The following is a 26897-nucleotide window of genomic DNA, read 5'->3' on the forward strand; positions in this document are numbered from 1 at the left end:
TTCTGGCTCATCTTTCAACAGCCGAGGATTCTTTTCTGCTAAGATTTTGTGAACACAAAATATCTCAAAAGAACTAATAGAATGTGTGCTTTCTCTGTCTAAAAGAGTTAGTTTGTAGAGTTAGTAGTTATGTAGGCATTAGCACTTGAATACAGCATGGTTTCAGCGTCTGAAAATTTAAGCTGAGAAAAATGCCTTTTTGTGAAATTCGATAGAACAGTCACTTTAACCATTCATTTTTGGCATCAGTAAGACGTCAGACATCTAAACAATAGTTTTGAACAGTAATTTCCTCCATAACAGCAGGAAACCCCCCTCTCCTTCAAACTCCTCCCTCCGTGTGTGTTCTTCTCCTGCCTCCCTGGCTCTGCAGCGGGCGTGTCACAAGCGAGTTGCTGCTGCTGCTGTGCCTGTCTGCTGGCGGCCGCTCTTTGGGCGAGTCTGGATGGGCTCGCTCATTTCTTGGGGTTTCAGTTGAGAGCTTTGATGAAGCTTTTGCGATTCTTATTTATGCTGCGTGTTTCAAAGTGTGTTCCACCCGTAATCTATTATGCAAATTTGCAATCCCCCACCGCCAGCTCCCTGCGCGAAAGCGAAAGCGTTTTCGCCAATCCATTTTCATGAGAATGGCTTCCTCACGCGGCTGTTTTTGCTTGGCTTTCTCTCGTCTGGAGAGCACTGTCGCCACTTAGTGGGTCTCCCATATTTTAATATGAGATGTAAAAGGGGTTGATCGACGTCCCACCGTCAAAAAAAAAAAAAAAAAATTTAAGACGAGATATCTCGTCAACGGCAGTCAACCGGTTTTTTTTTTAAGACGAGATATCTCGTCAACGGCAGTGAACGTGTTAAGTACCAAAAATGTCAGTTCCTCAAATGGCCACTTGAGGCTGGCTCCAAAAGTAAATCCCCATAGACTCCCGTGTTACAAAATACTTACATTTACAGCAGAAATAATCATGTTTACAGCCTGGTTAAAAAACAAACAAACAAAACAAAAAAGCTATTCTCTACAGCTAATTTCACCACTCATAACAACTGTACGGGGGGTGACCCTACTTCTCCCTTGATTTATTACCTCGGTAAACACTTTCCTAATGACTTTATGGTCTCAATTGCTATTTTCAAGTCTTCAATACAGCATGTTTTCTTTATTTTTTTTATTATGGTCCCATTTCAAGTAAAATAGACGACAAAGCAGATATGTTTTAGGGCATGATTGACAGATCGCTCACTACAGGAGGGGGGGGCGCACACCCCCCAATCACCATCAACGGCACAGTGGTGGAAAGGGTGGACAGCTTCAAGTACCTGGGAGTCAACATCCACCAGGACCTGACATGGGCCGGTCACACCGCCACTGTTGTCAAAAAGGCCCAACAGCGACTACACGGACTCAGGCGCCTAAAGAAATTTGGGCTAAGGCCAGAAATCCTTAGGGACTTCTACAGAGGCACCATTGAAAGCCTGGTGACTGGCTGCTTCACCAACTGGTACGGGAACTGTACCACCATGGACCGCAGGGCGCTACGAAGAGTGAGGCGCGCGGCCCAGCACGTAACAGGATGTGAGCTGCCAGAACTGCAGGAACTATATAACCAGCGGTGCCTCAGGAGGTCCCTGAAGATCATCAAAGATGCAAACCATCCCCACAACAGCCTGTTCTCCCTGCTACCCTCAGGGAGGAGATACAGGGTCCCAAAAGCACGCACAAATCGCTTGAGGGACAGCTTCTTCCCGCGGGCCACGAGACTCCTTAACATATACAAATAGTGTAGATGCTGTACTGTACCGCACTGTAGATGCTACCATTATGTATGTCTAATGTTTAATTGTATGCCTAATTAGGTATATGCTATTTGCACCTGTACGTCAAATACGTCAAATTTAAAATGTTTAAGTATGTCCAAAGTATGCCCATGACATGTGCACCTATGTGCAGTGAATATGCCACTGTCTCTGACTTGTCTTATCACTCTACTGCCTTATTGCTTGTTGTGTCTCTTGTTGTTTTTGCACTCATATGCCCTGTTATATTTGTACTATGTTGTAAACGGAGTTCACAGCACAAGAATTTCACACGTGATACTTGTACTACGGAGTGACAATAAAAATCTTGAATCTTGAATCAACAACAACAAAAAAGATGGCGAGTTGGCGATGGTCAAAATGCCAACGTCCATATTTTTATACAGTCTAGAGATATTCCTAAGTTTGGCGTTTGTTGTTTGTTGTTTGTTTATCTTTTTCTTTTTTTTTCTTTTTATTATGATTATGATTATTTTGATGACCGAAGATTTCAAATGTGCTAGATTGGAACAATCATGCAGTGGTTTATGATGGTGGGCCTTCAAGATTCATTGATCCTTCTCAATTCATTACATTAGACATTACATGAAACATTTTCAAATGCCTCAGTTCTGTTCCTTCTCATTAAAGGGATACGCCAACATTTTGAGAGTTTAGGCCATTTGCCATATTGCTGATATTAAAACCAGAATGTACATGTTTTTATTTTCACTCTGCATGCAGTACAAACAGCGATAGAGCCCTCACTGCTACTTAGCTTAGCACTACAATGGCAGTCTATGGAACAGCCGCCTATCTCCATTCAGTTGCCAAAAATACACATTCCAACAGCGCCAGAAACACTCACATGTATATGTTGGGACTCGTGTACTCACCACGCAATGAAATAATAATAAAAAGTTACGTGAAACTGTCATTTTCGTAGTAAATCCACACACCGAGAACTAACAGAGTAACCAAACTAACACAATATAACCAAAGTTACTTCCTCGTTTGCCAAACAAGGAAGTAACTTTGGTTACTCTTTGTTAGTATGTGCACATATACGTAGCATTAGCCATGGAGCTACTGTAATACCTGGAATGGCCGCCTGTCAAGACCACTGGTCCCGCTCACTGCCGCTAAGAGTGCTCTCCCATTGGCTGAAATGCTCTGTCACTCAATCATCCGCTAATCTGACTGGCCAGAAATGCCGGCAATGTTTTTCAATGTTTTTTTCAACTCTGAAACTCAACGTTTTATGGTCACCATTCTCTGAATCACCAGTTGGCTTGGTTGCAGGCCTAAAACTATTTAGATAAGGATTTTTCAAAGCGTGAATGAGAAAAATGAATGGGAAATACTCTTCCGGGGCAAAACCAAAAGGTGACATCACAATCCCACGCGATTCTTGCTCTCTCCTTCCTTGTGTGCTGTCGCTACATGCCCTGACATCTCTTACTCCCCCTATCTGCAATCTGCACACGTTCATGCAAGAGCAACAGCCCTCTTGTATTTTAATCAAATAAATGATGGTTTTGCCATGACTCAGTGCTTACAGCGCTGCAGGCCCGTGGAGCACATCTTAAAAAGCATCTGATTTCTAAAGCATGTGTGCACTTCACACTCTCTCTGCCTAAACATTAGACAGAGAGCATTAGACTCTAATGTATTCATGGAGATGATCTCCACTTCCCTTATTTGCCTGTATTACGCTGATGGCACGTACTCTATAATAATAATAAACTTATTTAACGTACTCTACCAGTTGACAAATTACAACTTTTTTTGCATAGGTGTAAGATTTTCTTTCAGATCAAAGCCAATTTTATTACCGGTAGTTAATGGTGGTTACTGGATAGGCTATTAGTGAGGTGCCGTGCGCAGGTAACAATACTTCAACCTAATAGCTGCACATATATAGTAAGGGAAGAGGTCTTCTTGTAATTTGCTCTATTGATCTGTGGGCTCAGTTGATGATGATCGTTGTGTTTTCTCATTAGCGCATGCTACTGTTGTTTGTATCACTGTGTGTGTGCGTGTGTTTTTTCTCATTAGCGCATGCTACTGTTGTTTGTATCACTGTACCTGCTCCAGTCCTACCCGACCCCCAGGCAGACAACAATCTCTTTTATGACTTGTTTACTTTCATCAAGCTATTAGCTCTAATGTGCTGGTGCGTTGCGATCATCACTACCCGTTGAGGTGCACACTGCAATTGCCCTTTTGGGCTCCATCATTAGTGGTAGCTCCTCTGAACAGCTGAAATGCTGCTTATGCTTCTTGGACCACATCACTTATATTGGTGGGGGTTACAGGAGAAGCCATGCCATGTTATACTGTATATGGCATGGAGAATGGAGACAGTATACAAGGACGGGATGAGCAGTACGGCCTACCAGAGGAACTCCTCACTTTCAGGTGAAAAGAAGCGTCTGGCGACTGCACATGTATCGGAGGAACCATGTGCTAGCGTACGGCTCTCCCCAGATCGGCAGAGGGGGTGGAGCAATGACTGGAACAGCAGTTGGAATTGTACAATTGCGGAGAAAACTTCTGAAAAAAACTTGATAACAAAGAGACTCCCTCACACTCTGCCTTTCTCACACACTCTCAGAAACTTTTCAGACGGTTCTTCTCCCCCCACCCACCTAGTGCTCTGATCTCCCCCCACCCACCTAGTGCTCTGAGCATGATCAGAGCTCCACTGCACCTTACACACACACACACACACACACACAGTACATAGAAGTGCCTTTTAAACATGAAGTCTGGAGCATGTCAGGCTAGCCAGAACAGGATATTTTCAGGTTTTACCTTTTTAAACATGACGGGTCTTTGTTTAGAAACAACTGGATATGAGCTGTTTTTTCTGCCAGTGGGCGGGGGGGGGAGGGGGCGGTAGCATGTATCGATAACAAGAAATGTGATAGGAAACAGCTTTAGCGAATTTGTAACCAAACTCCATTCAAAAACATGCCGTTTTAACAGAGGGTCCATTCCTGGCATTGTGCCAAAAATGAGGCAGTCAAAATAGTGGTCGCACCGTCGTCAATCACTGTGGGTGATTTATTTATTATTTATATTTATTTATTTATTTATTTATCTGACTAGTTTTACATTTATTTCTCCCCACAAAAGTTAGGCTAGGCCTATATGTCTCGATATAGGCTATCAGTCAGTCAGCTCCTATCCTCTCCGCAGTGTGGACGCACACTCACACAACACTGCCTGCCTCAAATGGCTGCCTCACACAATAGAATTGGCTGCATCCAACTCGAGAAAACTTCTCAGAAGAGACTAACGTTAGCGACAAATCTGGAGACTTCAAAAACATGCCGTTTTAACGGAGTCCATTCCAACCACGAGGGGTGGCAATGTGCCAAAAATGAGCGCTTCCACCTTTATTAGGCTACATAAAGCCACCCAGTCAAAATAGTGGTCGGATCGTCGTCAATCACTGTGGGTGATTTATTTTACAAGTGGCATTCAAGTCATATCTGACTAGTTTTCAATGTATTTCTCCCCACAAAAGTTAGGCTTTTTCTGACATGGGAGCAAGCAAGCAGCGCAGCAGTAAGCGTCCCTCCTGATGCACTGGACCTGGCTGCCTGCATAGCTGAAGCGTGTTGGGATCCCTCTGACAAACAATTCAAGCCGTTTTTGCAGCACTTGAGGAAACCGTGAGTTTGCTCGTTGATATAAGCGATTGCCCGAATGATTCATTAATTAATAAACTACCACCACCCGCCCACATAACAGCTAGCCTACATGTTGTTGTTTAACATGCAGGCCAACCGGCTAGGAGCGGGTTATAATACGGATTCCACTGCATGTTAAGAAGTGGCTATACAGACTAACAATGCATCTAAAGATCTAACATGCTGTGTGTCTGTGGGAGCAGTGTGCTAACGATGTGCGTTGTAAGCACGGTGTCGACTGTCCGGTGGATCTTTGATGCTTGTTTTCTTGCTTTGATTTAGGTACTGTGTTGTAATCTGTATCAATCCAAGTTAGCTGCAGCTAATCTGTATCAATCCAAGTTAGCTCCAGCTAATCTGTATCAATCCCTGTTAGCTGCAGCTAATCTGTATCAATCCCTGTTAGCTGCAGCTAATCTGTATCAATCCCTGTTAGCTGCAGCTAATCTGTATCAATCCCCGTTAGCTGCAGCTAATCTGTATCAATCCCTGTTAGCTGCAGCTAATCTGTATCAATCCCTGTTAGCTGCAGCTAATCTGTATCAATCCCTTTTAGCTGCAGCTAATCTGTATCAATCCCTGTTAGCTGCAGCTAATCTGTATCAATCCCCGTTAGCTGCAGCTAATCTGTATCAATCCCCGTTAGCTGCAGCTAATATGTATCAATCCCTGTTAGCTGCAGCTAATCTGTATCAATCCCTGTTAGCTGCAGCTCCTTCTGTCTTTCTGCTGTGCCTTGATGCAGCAGGGCACTTGTTATGATGAGTAGAATTAGCCGCTAGGCTAGTAGATGTGCAGACATACAGGGTATGTGCATGTTTCCAATCAGCCTGCCTCTACAAAGCCTCTCAAAAATGGCACTCAGTTCGCAATAAGAGTCAGACAAAAATGTGATGAAACATTGGGGAACTTTGTAGGGAAATGGGGTCATGGGAGCAGCAAAAATAAAAGGATCTAAGGATATGCAGTATATTGACTATAAGTCAAGTGTATTTATATATCTATGGATATGCAATATATAGAATATAAGTCAAGTCAAGTGTATTTATATAGCCCTAATTCACAGGCAAGTCTCAAAGAGCTTCACAGAAAACAGTCTAGCTAGATCTAACTAAACACAATCAATTAGCAGAAACTGAACAACTTCTATAAAACAAGCATGGCAGGAGAAGAGAGATAGAAAGAGACCAAGAAGAACAACACAGAATAGACAAGGGCAGATTTTGCCAAGCAAGCAGAGCTACAGTAAAAACAGATTGTAGAAGAAGAAGCACATGCTTTATTTAGCTTGCAATAAAGAAGGAGTCTAAACATATCACCTGACTGGACCTCCATCAGAACGAGTCTAAACAAGCTCCGAGCGGCAGTGCTATTCTCTCTAGCCACTGTGCGAGAGCGTACGCTGGCTCTTGTATTGTGCTCATGCTGGGAGTGCACCTGCTCAGGTAAGCCGTTTATGATCCTGAACATAGCATTCACATTGAGCTGTTCAACGCGCTGCTCTACAGGAAACAGGTTGACTGCTCTGAGTTCAAATTCACCAATATGAGTTGTGGAGGGAGCATTCAGCAGGTAACGCATGTTATTTTGTATTACTTGTGCTTTAGCTTGGCTGACAGACCACTAAACCAGGCTGAACAGGCATAAAGGAAATGACACTGTATCAGCGCAGACACAAACAACTTTTTAATGTTGGTGTCAAACTCCCTCGTTTAGTTTAGTTTAGTTTAGTTTTACCGTACAGAAACTTGAGTTTGTTTGCACTCTTTGAGAGAACCTTTTCTGCAAAAAACATGTAACAGCCAGACATAAAACCATGTAACAAACAGCCTGACCTAAAACACATAACAGACAGATCTAAAGCCAATTAACAGTCTGATGTAAAACCACATAACAGTCTGACGTAAAACCACGTAACAGCAGACGTAAAACCACGTAACAGCAAGACCAAAAACCACATAACACCCTAACCTAAAATAGTCAGATCTAAAACCACATAACAGCCAGACCTAAAATCACGTAACAGCCAGATCTAAAACCACATAACAGCCTGACCTAAAATCACGTAACAGCCAGATCTAAAACCACGTAAGAGCCAGACCTAAAATCACGTAACAGCCAGATCTAAAACCACGTAAGAGCCAGACCTAAAACCACATAACAGCCAGATCTAAAACCACATAACAGCCTGACCTAAAACCACGTAACAGCCAGATCTAAAACCACGTAACAGCCAGACCTAGGCTAAAACCACATAACAGCCTGACCTAAAACCATGTAACAGCCTGACCTAAAACCACGTAACAGCAATACCAAAAACCATATAACAGCCTAACCTAAAATAGTCAGATCTAAAACCACATAACAGCCAGACCTAAAATCACGTAACAGCCAGATCTAAAACCACGTAAGAGCCAGATCTAAAACCACATAACAGCCAGATCTAAAACCACATAACAGCCTGACCTAAAACCACGTAACAGCCAGATCTAAAAGCACGTAACAGCCAGACCTAGGCTAAAACCACATAACAGCCTGACCTAAAACCATGTAACAGACTGACCTAAAACCACGTAAGAGCCAGATCTAAAAGCACGTAACAGCCAGACCTAAGACCAACAGCCTGACCTAAAACCACATAACAGCCAGATCTAAAACCACGTAACATACCTGACATAAAATCATGTAACAGCCTGGGCCCTGTCCACTTGGTATCGGCCGGCCGGGCACAAACCGTAAATCAACTCACAGACAGACAGATTATTTATTATCCACCTTATTTTTGAATGCCCCACTGTAAAAAAGAATTGTGGGTACAAGGTCCGGTTTAACGTGACTCAATGTTGCCGCTTGCCATTTCCTTTGTTATACTCTGGCTGCAGACCCGAATTATAAACCGGAAGCTGGAGTCCGTTATAAAAGTTATAAATATAGTCACGTTATAAACAACTAACCAACGCTGGACGTCCGTATGGAAACTCGAAATGTGTGTTACTCGAAATGGTTAAAAGTTAAATCAATTTGGTGGCGTTTTACTGCGATGTAACATAGCTAGCTAGCCGCTAACATTAGCCACAGTTAGTAGCCGACTACCCACAATGCATTACGTTATCCCAGCACCCGAACGTCACGGCTGTAGAGCAGAATGGCTCTGCTGTAAAAGGGTAAAATCCTCATAGACGTTTTTTTTGTCGGGGGGGGGGGTTATCTAAATTGGTTACACCGGAAATAGAACCCATAGTTAACGTAAGGCAAAATGGCCGCCAAAAATAAGGTGGATAGGATTGTCATGTCATGGTGGCTTTGGGTCATTTACAAACTAATTTAACCCATTGATACCTGATGCAGCATTTGTACACACACAAATGAGGGATACACACGCAAATGCTGCATCAGGTATCATTGGGTTAATTCTGGTGGTTTTCTTTTGGTTTATTTTGTACATTCAAATCTGCTTCGCCTCAGAAAAGGGGGCGGGGATGTGTTGCTGGTCTGATGTATGATTGAAAGTACAGTTTTGGTAGGCTATATGCGCTACAGTAGATCCGTTGTCAAATAGTTGCAGGGCATCATAAATAATGTTGTCAACTAAAGAAATTAAAGTGCACCAAAGCATTGCCTGATGTTATTCCTGGAGTCATTAATATGACGTGAGGCACGTCGGACAGCTCACCGACTTTTGGTTGATTATACTACAGCAGCCAGGTTCACCGCAACACAACATGTCTCTCTCTCTCTCTCTCTCTCTCTCTCTCTCTCTCTCTCGGTTATATCTGACGAGCTGGAATGACTCCCGTGAACATAGCACAAAAGCCAGTGATCTTCTGCAATGCATTTGGAAACATGAACCCCACAACATAATATATATAAATTATTTATAAATAAATAAATAAACATGCTTGTAATAATTATTTCAGTTTTTGCCGAAGTGTCAAGATTCAAAGATTGGACATCATGTCTGTGCTTTGTTTGTTTGTCTGATAATTGATGTCGTGTGGAAACATTCAGAAGAGCACTGCTCTCATATTCATTTATTCTCCACCAGCTGGCTAAACTCAGCTGAATGTCATTCATAATTATTAATTCATTCATCCAGAAACTGCTTAAGTTGTGTTTGTATAGTAGTGGAACATGGCAACATTTGCATATGCGAGACTGCATCACATAAGCCGTCTTAGTGTTTGGCCCTTCTTCTTCTTCTGCAACATGAAATGAGTTTTTCACCAGAGAGCAGTGGTCTTCCTCTTCCTCTTCTTCTTCTTCATGTGTTGCTGTTGTGCTCGCCACTTCACTACCCCAGGCTTATTGATCTCAGGAGATGAAAGAAATACCCAATTATAAAGAACCAGCAGCTTCTTGATTGTACTGTACAAACTCTTAGTGGCAGGCTAGCAGCTGTGTAGTAGTAGTAGTAGTAGGCTAGTAGCTAGTAGCAATCTGCCTGAACAACAGATTTGGCAAAAAGAGAACAGAAAGCGTGCAGCATGGGATATGAAGAGAAGGCAGGGAGGCCATATGCCCCGCCCCTTTCCTTCGTTCTCTTGTCTTTTTTCACGCGCTTCACAATTCTCTTTGAGGTGTTTAATACTGTGTCTTTGCATCGCTGCAGAACTCCAGCCTGTTATCTCTGGTGGCCGCCGGACGTTCTACGTTTGGCACGCTTTTGGTGGCGAGGGCCAGGGGAAGTGTGTGTGTGTGTGTGTGTGTGTGTGTGTTTTGGGCAGGGTGTGGGGATGAGGGGGGGGAAACGGTCGCCCTGCCTCGCCTTCCCCAGCAAAAAAAAAGAAGGTCCGCCGACCTACCTACGTTTTCCTCGTTGGCACTCGATCCGACACATCTCTCTCTTTTTCTCCCCGTGCTTATCTTCTCTTTGCATCGCTCGCTCGCTCTTCCTCCTTTCAAATCATTGATTTTTCAGAGGTTCTATAAAATATTTACACTGTGTGGGCAGAGTTCTTTCTCTGGGAATTTCGAGTGGTTGGGGAGGGGGTCGTTTTGAAAGCAAGTGGTAAAAGGAGAGAGAGAGAGAGAGAGAGAGAGAGAGAGAGAGAGAGAGAGAGAGAGAGTGAGAGAGAGAGAGAGAGGAGGGAAAGTGAAGGGAGTGCAGAGGGGAAGAAGAGAGAAAGAGCCAGATAAGAGCTACTGTATGGAAGCCCACGCTAAGTCATGCCTTGAATATCAATGCGTCACTTTGAAAGTACTCCCGATTATAAATAGTCAGCTACTGATAAAGATCGTTATTTGCAGCTTTTGTACCGCTGCATTTTCCCCTAAAACCTCTCAAAGTATCGACTTCAGAGCGAATTCGGCGTTTGAAGGCAAACACCTCCCACTTCTGGCTCTGCACTCTCTTTTTGGCGTCTGAAGTGTTGCTGCAATTGATGACATTGTCTGTCCCTCTTGCTTAGATGAAGCCCTCAACACTGTTACTGATGGCTGAGCTCTCCGTCCATGATACAGGTCTTGAGTGAAGACCAAGGGGCAACTGCCAAATCTGAAAAATTAAGCCGATGCAGAAGTGCCTTAATCCTGCATTCTTTCTAATTGCCTGCAGGGGGCGACTGGGCTGCAAAAATAAGTCTATTGTATGGAAGTCAATGGGGAAACGACCCTACTACTGACTGGATTTATTATCTTAGTAAGCACTTTCCTAAAGATGGTTTATGGTTTCAATCACTATAGTTTCAAGTCTTCAACATACAACATGATATTAATTTAGTGAATTATGGTCCCATTTAGAGTCAAATAGACGATAAAGCGATGATGGGGGTTTCCCAGAGCCGCAGCTCCGCCTGCTATTGGTCCGCGATCGGCAAGCTGTGCGATCACTGGACAGGCGGCCTGTCAATCACCCCCTTTTCTATCGCCATGGATCGTTATGAAAAGGTGAAATGAGCTATATAGACCAAAACCGTGTTAAGGCGCAGGCTGTAAAGATGCTTAATCACTGTTACAAAGTGGGGCATTTTAACATGAGGGTGAATGGGAACGACGGGACTTCTGAGCCCTGCCTCAAGTGGCCATTCGAGGAATTACAGCTTTCAGGGTTACTTCCTCATGCCTTGCCCACTGGTCACAATGAGAGTTTTATTTTGAAAGCCCTAAAGCGGAATACCTACTTTTATAGTCTGGCTGACTTGACGATCATGCACTAAATAATGGAGGGGGAAACACTAAAATGAATGTGAACTACGGTATGTACGTGAACTAGTTCATTTTAATCTGAGTGACCTTAACTTTGAGCTAGCTCTTGTGAAGTGTGAACTTGCACAACACTGCCTGTACATATTGAAACATACATGTAGACCCTGAATTTGAAAAAGTAATGTTTATTTATTTCAAAAACATTTGTAAAAGCCCATAACTCATAGATTTAGCACATTGTTTCTTCTCAATATCAAAGTTAATATCAAACACATATTAACATTGTTGTTATTTTGCTCATCGGACCGATACCAACATATAAAAGAATGACTAACATCAGCTGATACCGATTAACGATATATTGTGCATCCCTAGTTTCCGTGGGCGCTCATTGGACCGAATGTTTTTTCAACGTGACAAGTCGCTGATTCATGTCAGGATGCCAGACCAGAAGCAGTGGGCGGAGTCAAAGGTGTGGTGTCATTAACCCCGCCTCCTCTAATCTTCCTCAGGTGGGAGGGACCATGTACAACACAGGCCGTCACGTCTCTCTACGATTGGACAAGGAACATCTGGTGAACATCTCCGGTGGGCCAATGACATACAGCCATCGTCTGGAGGAGATCCGGCTACACTTTGGCAGCGAGGACGGCCAGGGCTCCGAACACCTGCTGAACGGACAGGCCTTCTCTGGAGAGGTGTGTGTGTGTGTGTGTGTGTGTGTGTGTGTGTGTGTGTGTGTGTGTGTGTGTGTGTGTGTGTGTGTGTGTGTGTGTGTGTGTGTGTGTGTGTGTGTGTGTGTGTGTGTGTGTGTGTGTGTGTGTGTGGGTCTGTGTGTGTGTGGGTCTGTGTCAATAATATATATCTGTGTTACCGTGAGTGACGGTAAAGCTATTGTGTATCTAGGTTTCTAATTTATGGAAATGTAAAAAAAATGAAAATGTCACAAAAAGCATCATACAGATATCAGAGGGTTTATATATATATATATATATATTAATATATATTATCAACACTGGTTGATATATATATATTTTTTAAAGGCCAATATTGCCCCCATATAACAGCAAGCCAATGTATTGGGTTCTCTGTGTGTGCGCTTGGGTGTCAGTGTACAAGTCTGTGGAGAGGTCAGATCCTGGTATGAAACTACAGTAGGATTAGTCTCGCTTGCCCAACTGTCTCTCCACACTTGACTTCATTTCAGTGCTGTGAAAGCAAAAGGAGAGAAGAAGTCCACCATACAGTAAGCATTTCTGTGGGCTAGCCCGAATTTAAAAAATCCAACACCCAGGTGTTGAAGTAAGCAGTGCAGGTGTAGCAGGTCGGAGCCGTGCATGCGTCTGTGTGTGTGCATCCGTGCGTCTTTCACCGGCTTGGAGCCATGGTGCCTTCTGTATCCACTCTCACTCTTGGACATTTGAACCGGGGGGAGGCGTCCACACATATAGTGACTTATAGAATATATATATATGAGAAATGACATGCATAAAAATGGTGACCGCTGGTTTGATTTAATTTAATAGATATGTGTGTACACCGCACACCCCACATAAATTAACCCCAAAGGTGTTTGCTTGAACGGCAGACACACACACACACACACACGCTCGCACCTTCGCGCGCACACACACACAATGCCACCTTAATACATGTATTAAATGTAAATACAGGAACACCCTGAGCTGAGAGAGAAAGCTGCAACAACCCAGAAGAAAACAAAGCAAAGAAACGAGGCTCCTGACAAACTGAACTGGGTGGGAATAGCGTGAAATGTTTCACAATCCTGACAACCACGACATTTTGTTCACATTTTGTTGGCATGGAAACGTTTGGGAACCCCTGAGTTAGATGACACTTCTGCAGAAATCCAACTGAAAACCCAATGAGCTAGCTGCTTTTTACTAAGTAGATTTTTTAAAGCAGTAATTGTATTTCTACGTAAGTAAAATGTCATCAAATTAGCAGTACTTCTACTTGAGTAGATATTTGTACTCTTTCCTCTTTAAATATACTTTATTCAATTATTCAATCAGGGGTTACAAACATTTACAGTAAATCTTTTTTTTTTTTTTTATAAACAGTAGAAAGGAATACCGTATTTCCCCAAATAATAGCCCGGCAGCAAATACGCGCCGGGCCCCTAATAGCCGCCGGGGGTCTGACCCCATTTTGCGTATTAAACGCCGGTCCGAGTAAACGCCGGGGCCATTATTTGCATTTTCTTAAGGTAACCCCAAAATTACTACGTTGCTGACAGCACTTGAAGGCAACACCAGTGTCGCGCCATACATGAAACAGCAGGGAGAAACACGTGAAAAGAAAACGCAAATCGAGGGAGCTCAACTTACGCTACCAAAAGCAATGCAGGGAAATCGATGGCATGGAAGCATTTCCACGATGTTTGGATTATGTAAAGAGTTCTGTTGACAACGGCTACCGCGGTCTTCACTTGAACTGAAGTCCCAGATGAGTTCAAGAGATAGGCGCTATTGGAAATAGACTCGTCAATGGTAAGACTGAGATTGTGTTATATTTATACCGATTACGTGCCTAATGATTGTGTGTGACTATGTTTAATCAGCACCCGCCGTGGTGTGTGTAGTGTTTTTGCAAGTTGTTGTAGTGTTGTGTTTGGGATGTGGCTATGTTCAGACTGGTCGTAGCCTATTTGCTGGTGTTGATAGAATTGCGTCGGTCAACGTCATCTTACAGTATTTGCAAGTGCATTGTTGAAGTGCCAAATGCCCCATTTAGTGTAACCATGGCATCTATTATTCGGGTGCGAGAGAAGTAGAAGACGACGTGTGTGTGTGTGTGTGTGTGTGTGTGTGTGTGTGTGTGTGTGTGTGTGTGTGTGTGGGCTACACGGTAGGTAGCCACGGCTGATTGCTGATTTTTGGTATCCTCCAAGGTGTGTGGGCTGACGGTGGCAGTTGATGGGAGTGAGGACCTTTGCAATAAAAAACATGTTGGACAGGAACTGTCACCGAATAATGGCCTGGTGCAGGTCGGTGCAAAAATAAATAAACGCCTGCAGCAAATACCCGCCTGGTTCTTTTAAACGCCTGGTGTCCAAATCGATTTTGCGTATTAAACGCCCGGGCTACTATTTGGGGAAATACGGTAGTTATCAAAAATAAGAAGTCTGTTAGAAGGTGAGCAGGTGCCAGGGTGTGGGTCTCTTTGTTCTGATGTCCAGTGTTCTTTGTCTTTTCAGTTCAGTTATGATTTGTTTACAGACCACTTCACTTGGGATGACGGCTTGGTGGATAACTGGCACACCTCGTCTTCCACAATTTGGCCACGACCACACAAACAACTGTCCAGAAAAAGTCCTGGTGTGGCCCTGGCATTGTTTCATTAAAGACACCATACATCACAGCATTATAATTCACAGTAACATTAAAACCAATACCAACCATTTTCCCCAAAACATATTTAGATCTCTCACATTTTATGAGCAGATGTTCTATAGTTTCATCCTCCTTGCAGTCGTCCATAGGACACTCTTTGGTTTTAACAAAGCAGCTCCACTTGACGACTGCTCGGACTGCTAGTCTGCCAACTGAGACCAGCCACATGATGTCTCTCTTGTTTTGTGAGAGACACTTACTAAATATAGGGGGCGGCTTTAGCTCAGGAGGTAGAGCGGGTCGGCCAATGACGCAAGGGTTGGCGGTTCGATCCCCGCTCCCTCCCAGCTGCTGTCATTGTGTCCTTGGGCAAGACACTTAACCCTCCTTGCCTCGTATGATTGGTATGAATGTAGACATGAATGATGGTGGTCGGAGGGGCCGTTGAGCGCCGATGTGTGGCTGCCACGCCCTCGAACCACCGGTACGAATGGTGTGAACGAATAATGATTCTGTAAAGCGCTTTGAGCACTTGGAAAGGCGCTATATAAATCCAAACATTATTATTATTATTATTATTTTTAATACAGACCTGAGAGCTTGCTTCATCTAAATGTTTGTAGGGGAAAACACCACCATACAAGTCATTACACAATTGTACGTATATATTTGCTGGATATTTCATTCCAAGCAATATTCATGTGTGCAAACTTGTTCACAAAGTCACCGTACAAAAGTTTATAATATGGAACTGAGCTCCTTGCTCGTCCTATTTTTTTGGTCCAGCTCAGAGCCTCACCTATCCACATGGCCTTTCGCTCTATGGATGACGCAACGTTCTTCTTAATTTTAACCCCAGATCAACAGCCCCAGGGCCTCCCTCCTTTTTACTCTTATAGAGTAACTGCCTTTTTGTGACCTCCCTGGTGGTTCCCCATATAAAGTTCACTATAGATTTACCGATTTTCTTTAGTGTCTGGGCTTTGGGGGGGAAAACGGTTGCTAAAAACTTTTATCCAAACAAAATTTGGATAAAACAAACATTTTTATTATTAATATTCTAGTTTCATAGTTATTTAATTTATTACCCCATTTCTCAAGTTCTTCCTTTATTTCTATTTCTTTGCTCACTGCATTCTGTAAAGTCACGAGTCACTCACTGCATTCTGTAAAGTCATGAGTCACTCACTGCATTCTGTAAAGTCACGAGTCACTCACTGCATTCTGTAAAGTCATGAGTCACTCACTGCATTCTGTAATGTCATGAGTCACTCACTGCATTCTGTAAAGTCATGAGTCACTCACTGCATTCTGTAATGTCATGAGTCACTCACTGCATTCTGTAAAGTCACGAGTCACTCACTGCATTCTGTAATGTCATGAGTCACTCACTGCATGCCGTAATGTGAAGAACCAATTTGGTGTGGCAACAAAATAATTGCAGTTTTGACAGGCAAATTTATTATAATTAATGATCATCATTTTATCCTCCCTCACAGTCTGAGAGCTGATATTTGTATCATAAAAAAGAGTGTGTGCTGCATTGGTCGGGGGAGATGGGTGGGAGGCTGGAGAGTGCAATGACCCCCTGAGCCAAATACCCCCTCCCCACCCCCACCCCCCCCCCCCCACCCCCACACACACACACACACACACAATTCTGCTTCATTTTTGGATGTTTGTCCGAGATGAACCGAGGAGAGAGAATCTGGAGACATTTGCGCTTTGCTGCCATAATCTGAAATATGATGATGTGTTGCCGCCAGGTTGCACACAACAGCAATCCTTAAGGTAGGCAGCAGAGGGCAGCAGAGGGTGAGGGCAAAGGGAAAGGAAACTTCACGTTATGTTGAAGGCATTGGGCTCATCGTCCAAATATGTTTCCAATCGTCAGATCAGATATCGATCGGTGAATTTTTCGGGAGGCAGACTGAGAAAACAAGGACAAAGCCAGGAGAGGTTGCTAACAGATCAATGCTTTTTTCTTTTCTTTTTTACATCTCGTTCCCTTCTGGCAAGTTCTCCTCTCCTCGCTCTCTTAGATAACTGTTTCTCAGGAAGACGGCAACTAAAAAACAACCTCACCACTTTCTCAGACCAGAGCCATGACTTCAAGGTTTCACTAAGACGTTTCAACATTGAAAATGCTCTCTCTCTCTCTCTCTCTCTCTCTCCCTCTCCCTCTCTCTCCCTCTCTCTCACCCCCGCCTGTAAATGAATGGTGGCTGTGCTCTTTGTCCTTGAAACAAGAACAAAGAGAAAAATATGAAAGCTTAAAAAGCAGCCTGTGGGAGGATAGGATACGGACGGGAGGTGTGTGTGTGTGTGTGTGTGTGTGTGTGTGTGTGTGTGTGTGTGTGTGTGTGTGTGTGTGTGTGTGTGTGTGTGTGTGTGTGTGTGTGTGTGTGTGTGTGTGTGTGTGTGTGTGTGTGTGTGTGTGTGTGTGTGTGCGTGCGTGCGTGCGTGCATTAAGACTCCAAAGCATTTGTCTTCAAATCAGCTTCTCCAACTTCAAAGTCAATTAGAGGTTTATTTGTCCCCAGATGGCCAATTGGTTGTGCAGCAGGAAAAACAATAACACACAATACACACAATATCACAATAGAGAGCTGCAGGAATGAGTCTGGAAGTATACTTCCGGGTTCTTCAGTGGAAAAACCCCCATAGACTTTTCCACTGAAGAACCAAATGGCAGTGATTTCTGGGTAAAGCCTAAAAAAATACATCATCCCTGCGCTACTCTATACACACAATATCAAAAAGAGAAGAAGACATAAGGCCAAGGGCAAATCTTTGCTAGTTTATTTTTTCTTTATTATTATCACTTTTTCTGATTTTCCCCCATTTTTCTCCCCAATTGTACTTGGCCAATTTTCCCCTGCTGCCCCGGTCGCTGCTCCACCCTCTGCCGATCTGGGGAGAGCCGTAAACTAGCACCATGCTTCCTCCGACACATGTGCGGTTGCCAGCCGCTTCTTTTCACCTACAGCGGGGAGCTTCACCGGCAGGATCACGCTATTCCCACTAGTTCCCTTCTGCCCCGACCAGGTGCCCCGACCGACCACAGGAGGCGCTAGTGCAGCGACAAGGGCACATACCCTCAATCCGGCTTGCAACCCACAGACTCAGGCAATCGTACTTGTACAATCCGGCTTGCAACCCACAGACTCAGGCAATCGTACTTGTATGGATGCCCGACCAAGTCAGAGGTAACACGGGGGAACGAACCGGTGACCCTCGTGTTGGTAGGCAGGGACTCTACCGCTACACTACCCGGATGCCCACATCTTTGCTAGTTTCTAGCACTCAAAATCTCCCCTTTTTATATTACCACTGGGTCACTGAAACACGTCCTTTCAATAATGAGACTATAAGAAGGTTCAAATCAACTTTAATGATACAATAAACAAATGACTCATACATGAACATGTAAACATGTACATGTTTACAACATGAACATTAAAGGGGGTTAGTCAATTAACTTTTGACCTTGTTTTTGGTGCAGTTTGTCTGTTAGCAGGATTACAGAAAAACTACTGGGCCGGGAGGGAGCGTGTAGCAGGGGGCAAGGAAGAACCCATTCTCTTTTGGCACGAGGCTACCTAGGGATAGGAACGTCATAGACAATCGGCATTTGAGGGGTGAGTAGGGGGAGTGGCTAGGTGTATCTGGGTGGTGGGAGGGGTCAGGAAAGGGGGCGGGGCTAGAGAAAAGCGGCCATAGCTAGGGATAGGAAGGTCGGAGAGAGTCAGGATTCGAGTGGTGAGTAGGGAGAATGGCTGCGGGGTGAGTGGCCCTGGGTTCTGATTTGCATGCTATGTGTTCACTAACGTCACCCCCTTCCCCATTGTTTAGTATGTAGTGCCTTGTAAAGCGTCTTTGAGATCTGGACCTGACCCTGAGTTAAAAGACAGAATCTGTGGACACAAATGTTCTATACGCAACCATGATGAGAAATCATCAGTTATGAGACATTTCAATAGCTTGAAACACAGTTTGAGTGACTTACATGACATGGGCATTGAAAGTGTATGCTACGTACAATAAGTCCTCCTTCAGAGGGAGATGTCCTGTTCAATTGACTCCCTTGATAGCTTCATTCCCAATGGCTTGAATGAGGAGATTTCATTCACTTGTTTCTTGTGAAGTGAACACGATTGTTGTTGTTGATTTATTATGTTTATGATTTATTGTTATGTCCCCCCACGCCCCGTTTTCTCCCCAATCGTACTTGGCCGATTCCTGGCTAGGGTGTCCCGGTCGTTGCTCCACCCCCTCTGCCGATCTGGGAAGAGTTAATCCGAAACATGTGCATTCGCCCACCATTTCTTTTCACCTGACAGCGAGGAGTTTCACCGGCAGGACGTAGCGTGTGTCAAGTCAGCCTGAAATAGCCAGAATAAGATGTGGGTTTAAAACATTTAACTGTAAAAAAAAATTCTGTTTTTGAATAAAATGTCGTGGTTGTCGTCTTGCTTAGGTCTTAGGAGACGGATTGTGAAACATTTCACGCTATTCCCACCCAGTTCAGTTTGTCAGGAGCCTCGTTTCTTTGCTTTGTTTTCTTCTGGGTTGTTGCAGCTTTCTCTCTCAGCTCAGGGTGTTCCTGTATTTACATTTAATACATGTATTAAGGTGGCATTTTGTGTGTGTGTGTGTGTGTGTGTGTGTGTGTGTGTGTGTGTGTGTGTGTGTGTGTGTGTGTGTGTGTGTGTGTGTGTGTGTGTGTGTGCATGTGCGTGTGCGTGTGCGTGCGGCATTCCAACACCTTGGGGATAATTTATTCGGGGTGTGTGGTGTGTGTTCCCCTAGAGCTGCTTCACAGCCCGATCTGAAAATGAAACACCTTGCTCTTTTAATAAGTGCTAAAATATTCCAAATATGATTCCTCTGCTAGGCTGGCTAGGCTTTTTTTATATCATCAAAGAACAGCCAGCCAAGAACACCCTGCCATTCTATTTTCTCTGGGTAAAAAAAAGGCTTGAGGTTAGAATAATGTCACAATAGGTTTTTAAGCGGTGCAGCAGCTTCTATAAGTGACTACAGTATGTGTGTTTGCGGGTGAGATTTGTGCGATGAGATTTAGCCTAGGCCCCGCCCCCAGCTCCCCGGTCTGCACAGACAGCACCTGTTTCAAAGCCGGTAATGCACGCACACACGCATAAATGCACACATGCACGCAGGCACACACACATTCATGCACACACACAAACACACAAGATGGACGTAACCACCATGACGTCAGCCATTGGTTATACAGTACTGTTGTGATGTCATTATTCAGTATTTTCTCCTTTTCTCACTCACTTTCATGTCACCACCTGCTCTCCCTTTAAGTCGTTTTACACTACAACAGACAGCAACACAGGCAGAAACACGGAACTTATTATTATTATATTTTATTCTTATTATTATAAACCAAACAACAAAAATAACATCTCCGCCCTCTTTGCTTTGCTCAGTCTTCAACTAAACCCTAAATATCACAGTATAAAACATATAAAACACATTTTAATCATATAGCATATATATATATATATATATATATATATATATAATTATTATTTTTAACCCCCACTTCCTGCAGCCCGGCCACTTGCCCACAGCCATCCAATGACACTCAATGATGAGACTTAATCGTCTTGGAAACTATTTTTATTGTATTCTGATTGGTCTTAGATTTGTGTCATAGTTCTGTGAAGCCCGACATGAGCCCGACCAATAACATTTTTTTTTTTTTTTTTTGGGAGGGCCCCTTCATACTGAGGTCCCCTGGGCACCTGCCCAGGTTGCCCATATGGTAGATCCGGCCCTGCTGAAATAGCATTCAGACATCATGGGATACAACTCTCCACTGAAGGCCAGACTATAACGGGATGATGCTGCCATATCATACAGTATTACTTTCCATTCTATACCTTGGAAAATCGTTTTACTTAATACACAAATACAATTAAGCTTATTTTCCCTGCACCTGAGAAGTGGAATGAAATTAGCAATTGATCCCTCTGACCCGTACCAACCAGAGCCGTTCCATGAGGAGACAATAAGCTCGTTGGTGAAGAGAAGATATGTGGCTATATTTAATACAAGCCTAGTCATGCGTTGGAGAAGGATTAGCTATAGGCAGCCATTCCAACCACTTTAAACCCCCCCCCGTCAATCACGGCCGCGCACCTCTCGTCTCCCCTTTTCACAGGCGGTCACAGGTGGAAAATCACATTGGGCTGATATCGCTGCGGCAGATTATCGTGCAGGCGCCTTTTGATGGTGAGGCTTGTTCTGTTTTTTTTGTTTTTTTTCCATCTTCTAATTATCAGTAATCGCAGTTAAACGGCACATTTCGCCCACGTCTGCCACCGTGGCTTCCTCATTTAGGTGGGATCTCATCATTAAAATCACATCAGAACATCGCTACACGGCTTGTTAGGGAGAACAGAGGCGCGCCAAAGTAAATTGGGAAGGAGGCAACCAACACTGAGAGCCAGAGAGGGAATTATACATTGGAACTGGCAAAGCAAGCGGTTTTTGTGATTATGTTCAATTACCAACTGAGCATGAAATAAGTTAGGGAGGTAGATAGACAGACAGACAGACAGACACACACACACACACGCAGACACACAGACACACACACAGGCAGACAAGGCCCTAAGTCTCTAGCCAAATTATTATCTTCTGTGGTTCCTCGGTGGTGGAATGAACTTTGGATCCGCAGAGTCCCTCTCAATCTTTAAGAAAAGGCTCAGCTCTTTAGTGGAGACTTCCGCACCTGATGCGCTGTGTAATTTCAATATATATATAATATATATATATGGAGCAAGTGTGCAATGTTCTCTGTTTAAATTTTTGTCGCGGAAGTGATGTCATCAGTGATGTCATAGGCATTGTGACATCATCAGTGATGTCATAAGAGGCATATAAAAGGGGCTTAGGGCAATCTCTGTTTGTTTACATTTTTTCATAAGATTCATAAGAGCAATGTTCATGTGCAGGAGGGAGGGTGGACTGGATGTGATGGAGAGAGCCAGTTCCAACCCAACGCCTTTACACACACACCCCCTCCTCCCGTTAGCACCATACACCTTTCTTCCCCGCTATCGACTTGCTGTCGTCATATTTCCCTACCGTGGGGCCGGGCAAGCAATCACGCCATAAAGAGGCTGTCATGCTTTCCCCCTCCTCCCCCCCCCCCCCCCCCCCCCCCCCGCCCGCCCGCCCCCACACAAACACACACACACCTCCAGAGAGCATCATGCAATACTGACCCTTCACACTCAATCCGCCGTTGTTTCAATTCACTAATTGTACTTCTTATTTTCGCAGCAGTGAAGTGTGCACAATCTATCTCTCTGTCACAATTGTCTCTGCACAATGCACACCTTGTCCACGCCTGTCTATCGGTGAGGTTTACCGAGGGTGCGCTCCTGTCTGATGCTTAATTGATCGGGTGCGCGTGCAAGCGTCACCAGTGCAGAAGTCCGCCCAACATCCAATATCAGGGACTTTATTAACTAGAAAGACTAACAAACAAAAAATGTTATCTTTTCTTCTAAATCTTTTATCTTTATATATTTTTAGATGGATAAAAACCATTCCGTTACACTATGGCTTTGACTGATACGGGCCAATACCAACATTGTTGTGGCAAGGGTTCGATAGGCATCGGTCGATTTTGGCAGGACGGCATGGTGATATTACGATTTGGATATTGCCCAAGCCTACTTGTCAGAGTGGAAAAGCCTCGCCCATCAACTCAATTCTTCTTCGTTGATTTAGTTATTTTAGTCTGTAAAAACAACTATGTAAAAACTCTGCCATTCCCACTTTATTATAGTGCACACTGGCCTTTTACTGCCCGGCACCGGCAAACTTTCTGCAATTTGCCGTTGAGGGAGCGCAGATGAGTTATTTTGGCTGCCTCTCGCCTAAAAGAAATAACAAATAAAAAACATAAAAACTAATCAGATCAACGCGGGCCCTAATCACTTCCGCTCCTGTCTTGATTGCATTTATAGACGTTCTGTCGCTCTGCGCTTCCCCTGGTCGAGCATTTCATAATTGCTCTCTTATATTTGTTTATTTATATCTGCCGATACAGTACAGCAGGTGCCAAGCCCTTTGCCAGTGAACGAAGAGGCCAAGTTTATGGAGGTGGAGAGAAAGACCCAGAGCCTTGGGAAAAATCTGAAATGCTTGAAATAAGTTGGGGGGGGGGGGGGGGGTATTGGGCTTTACTGCTTTTCTGCTCGAGTATCATACTACTACAGTAGTGCTACAGGCTTAAACATGGTATGGCTTAGCCTCCTAGTATCATACTAATACAGTAGTGCTACAGGCTTAAACATGGTATGGCTTAGCCTCCTAGTATCATACTGATACAGTAGTGCTACAGGCTTAAACATGGTATGGCTTAGCCTCCTAGTATCATACTAATACAGTAGTGCTACAGGCTTAAACATGATATGGCTTAGCCTCCTAGTATCATACTAATACAGTAGTGCTACAGGCTTAAACATGGTATGGCTTAGCCTCCTAGTATCATACTAATACAGTAGTGCTACAGACTTAAACATGGTATGGCTTAGCCTCCTAGTATCATACTAATACAGTAGTGCTACAGACTTAAACATGGTATGGCTTAGCCTCCTAGTATCATACTAATACAGTAGTGCTACAGGCTTAAACATGGTATGGCTTAGTCTCCTAGTATCATTCTAATACAGTAGTGCTACAGGCTTAAACATGGTATGGCTTAGCCTCCTAGTATCATACTAATACAGTAGTGCTACAGATTTAAACATGGTATGGCTTAGTCTCCTATAGTATCATACTAATACAGTAGTGCTACAGGCTTAAACATGGTATGGCTTAGTCTCCTAATATCATACTAATACAGTAGTGCTACAGGCTTAAACATGGTATGGCTTAGTCTCCTAGTATCATACTAATACAGTAGTGCTACAGGCTTAAACATGGTATGGCTTAGCCTCCTAGTATCATACTAATACAGTAGTGTTACAGGCTTAAACATGGTATGGCTTAGCCTCCTAGTATCATACTAATACAGTAGTGCTACACGCTTAAACATGGTATGGCTTAGTCTCCTAGTATCATACTGATACAGTAGTGCTACAGATTTAAACATGGTATGGCTTAGTCTCCTAGTATCATACTAATACAGTAGTGCTACAGACTTAAACATGGTATGGCTTAGTCTCCTAGTATCATACTAATACAGTAGTGCTACAGGCTTAAACATGGTATGGCTTAGTCAACTAGTATCATACTAATACAGTAGTGCTACAGATTAAAACATGGTATGGCTTAGTCTCCTAGTATTATACTAATACAGTAGTGCTACAGGCGTAAACATGGTATGGCTTAGTCTCCTAGTATCATACTGATACAGTAGTGCTACAGGCTTAAACATGGTATGGCTTAGCCTCCTAGTATCATACTAATACAGTAGTGCTACAGGCTTAAACATGATATGGCTTAGCCTCCTAGTATCATACTAATACAGTAGTGCTACAGGCTTAAACATGGTATGGCTTAGCCTCCTAGTATCATACTAATACAGTAGTGCTACAGACTTAAACATGGTATGGCTTAGCCTCCTAGTATCATACTAATACAGTAGTGCTACAGACTTAAACATGGTATGGCTTAGCCTCCTAGTATCATACTAATACAGTAGTGCTACAGGCTTAAACATGGTATGGCTTAGTCTCCTAGTATCATTCTAATACAGTAGTGCTACAGGCTTAAACATGGTATGGCTTAGCCTCCTAGTATCATACTAATACAGTAGTGCTACAGATTTAAACATGGTATGGCTTAGTCTCCTATAGTATCATACTAATACAGTAGTGCTACAGGCTTAAACATGGTATGGCTTAGTCTCCTAATATCATACTAATACAGTAGTGCTACAGGCTTAAACATGGTATGGCTTAGTCTCCTAGTATCATACTAATACAGTAGTGCTACAGGCTTAAACATGGTATGGCTTAGCCTCCTAGTATCATACTAATACAGTAGTGTTACAGGCTTAAACATGGTATGGCTTAGCCTCCTAGTATCATACTAATACAGTAGTGCTACACGCTTAAACATGGTATGGCTTAGTCTCCTAGTATCATACTGATACAGTAGTGCTACAGATTTAAACATGGTATGGCTTAGTCTCCTAGTATCATACTAATACAGTAGTGCTACAGACTTAAACATGGTATGGCTTAGTCTCCTAGTATCATACTAATACAGTAGTGCTACAGGCTTAAACATGGTATGGCTTAGTCAACTAGTATCATACTAATACAGTAGTGCTACAGATTAAAACATGGTATGGCTTAGTCTCCTAGTATTATACTAATACAGTAGTGCTACAGGCGTAAACATGGTATGGCTTAGTCTCCTAGTATCATGGTATGGTATGGTATGGTATGGTATGGTATGGTATGGTATGGTATGGTATGGTTTATTTACTTAATCCCCGAGGGGAAACATGTTTTGCCACCAGAGCGAATAGAATTAACACAAACAAATAACAAAAACATACAATACAAGGTTACACACACAAATGACAGAGTAAGAAGCCTCATGAACAGAACTAACAGTGCTCGTTAAAGAATTTAACCGCAGCAGGCACAAAGGACTTTCTATATCGCTCAGTAGAGCAAGGAGGCATACGAAGTCTGTTGCTAAACGAACTTCGCAGAGCGTGGAATATATTATAGAGGGGATGGTCTACACAAGAGAGAATGGAATTTAGTTTAGTCCTTATTCGCCTGGCAATAATAGTCTCCAGGGAGTCAAGAGGAAGGCCAACCACTGATCCAGCCTTCTTGATGGTTTTATTTATCCTGCTTTTGTCTATAGCCGTGATGCTGCCCCCCCAGCAGAGCACAGCGTAAAAGAGGACACTAGCAAGAATACCCTGGTAAAAGACATTTAGGAGTGACCTGCTGATGTCAAAGGATCTAAGCTTTCTTAGGTGGAAAAGACGTGATTGTGCTTTTTTAAGCACAGAATCAGAGTTTTTCTTCCAGTCAAGTTTACTGTCTAGGTAAACACCAAGATATTTATAAGACTGGACTATTTCTACCTCCTGCTCCTTAATAGTGACAGGCGAGACACTCACTATCCTCCTACTAAAGTTAATAGCTAACTCTTTGGTCTTATCAACATTAAGCTCCAAGAACCTGGTGTCACACCACTGAGTGAAGGTGTCAATCTCCTTTTTATAGGCACGGTTGTCACCTTTGTTAATGAGACCAATAAGAACAGTGTCGTCAGAAAATTTCTGCATATGACAGGAGGACTCACTCATACTAATTCATACTAATACAGTAGTGCTACAGATTAAAACATGGTATGGCTTAGTCTCCTAGTATCATACTAATACAGTAGTGCTACAAGCTTAAACATGGTATGGCTTAGCAACTAGTATCATACTAATACAGTAGTGCTACAGGCTTAAACATGGTATGGCTTAGTCTCCTAGTATCATACTAATACAGTAGTGCTACAGGCTTAAACATGGTATGGCTTAGCAACTAATATCATACTGATACAGTAGTGCTACAGGCTTAAACACGGTATGGCTTAGCCTCCTAGTATCATACTAATACAGTAGTGCTACAGGCTTAAACATGGTATGGCTTAGTCTCCTAATATCATACTAATACAGTAGTGCTACAGGCTTAAACATGGTATGGCTTAGCCTCCTAGTATCATACTAATACAGTAGTGCTACAGACTTAAACATGGTATGGCTTAGTCTCCTAGCATCATACTAATACAGTAGTGCTACAGGCTTAAACATGGTATGGCTTAGTCTCCTAGTATCATACTAATACAGTAGTGCTACAGGCTTAAACATGGTATGGCTTAGCCTCCTAGT

General features: G+C 43.3%; 1 protein-coding gene across 1 annotated transcript in view; it reads left to right on the forward strand.

The window, feature by feature from the left end:
* The window catches only part of ca10a (carbonic anhydrase Xa), a gene marked incomplete at its 5' end in the record, with an annotated part of 375340 nt that overhangs the window by 320206 nt on the left and 28237 nt on the right, over positions 1-26897 (forward strand). Inside the window, one exon of the mRNA XM_083635726.1 lies at positions 12146-12331. Within this exon, the coding sequence (XP_083491852.1) occupies positions 12146-12331 (186 nt within the window). The remainder of the gene's footprint in view (positions 1-12145; positions 12332-26897) is intronic.

Source organism: Poromitra crassiceps (assembly GCF_964638095.1).
Source record: "Poromitra crassiceps genome assembly, chromosome: 4".
NCBI classification, from domain to species: domain Eukaryota; kingdom Metazoa; phylum Chordata; class Actinopteri; order Beryciformes; family Melamphaidae; genus Poromitra; species Poromitra crassiceps.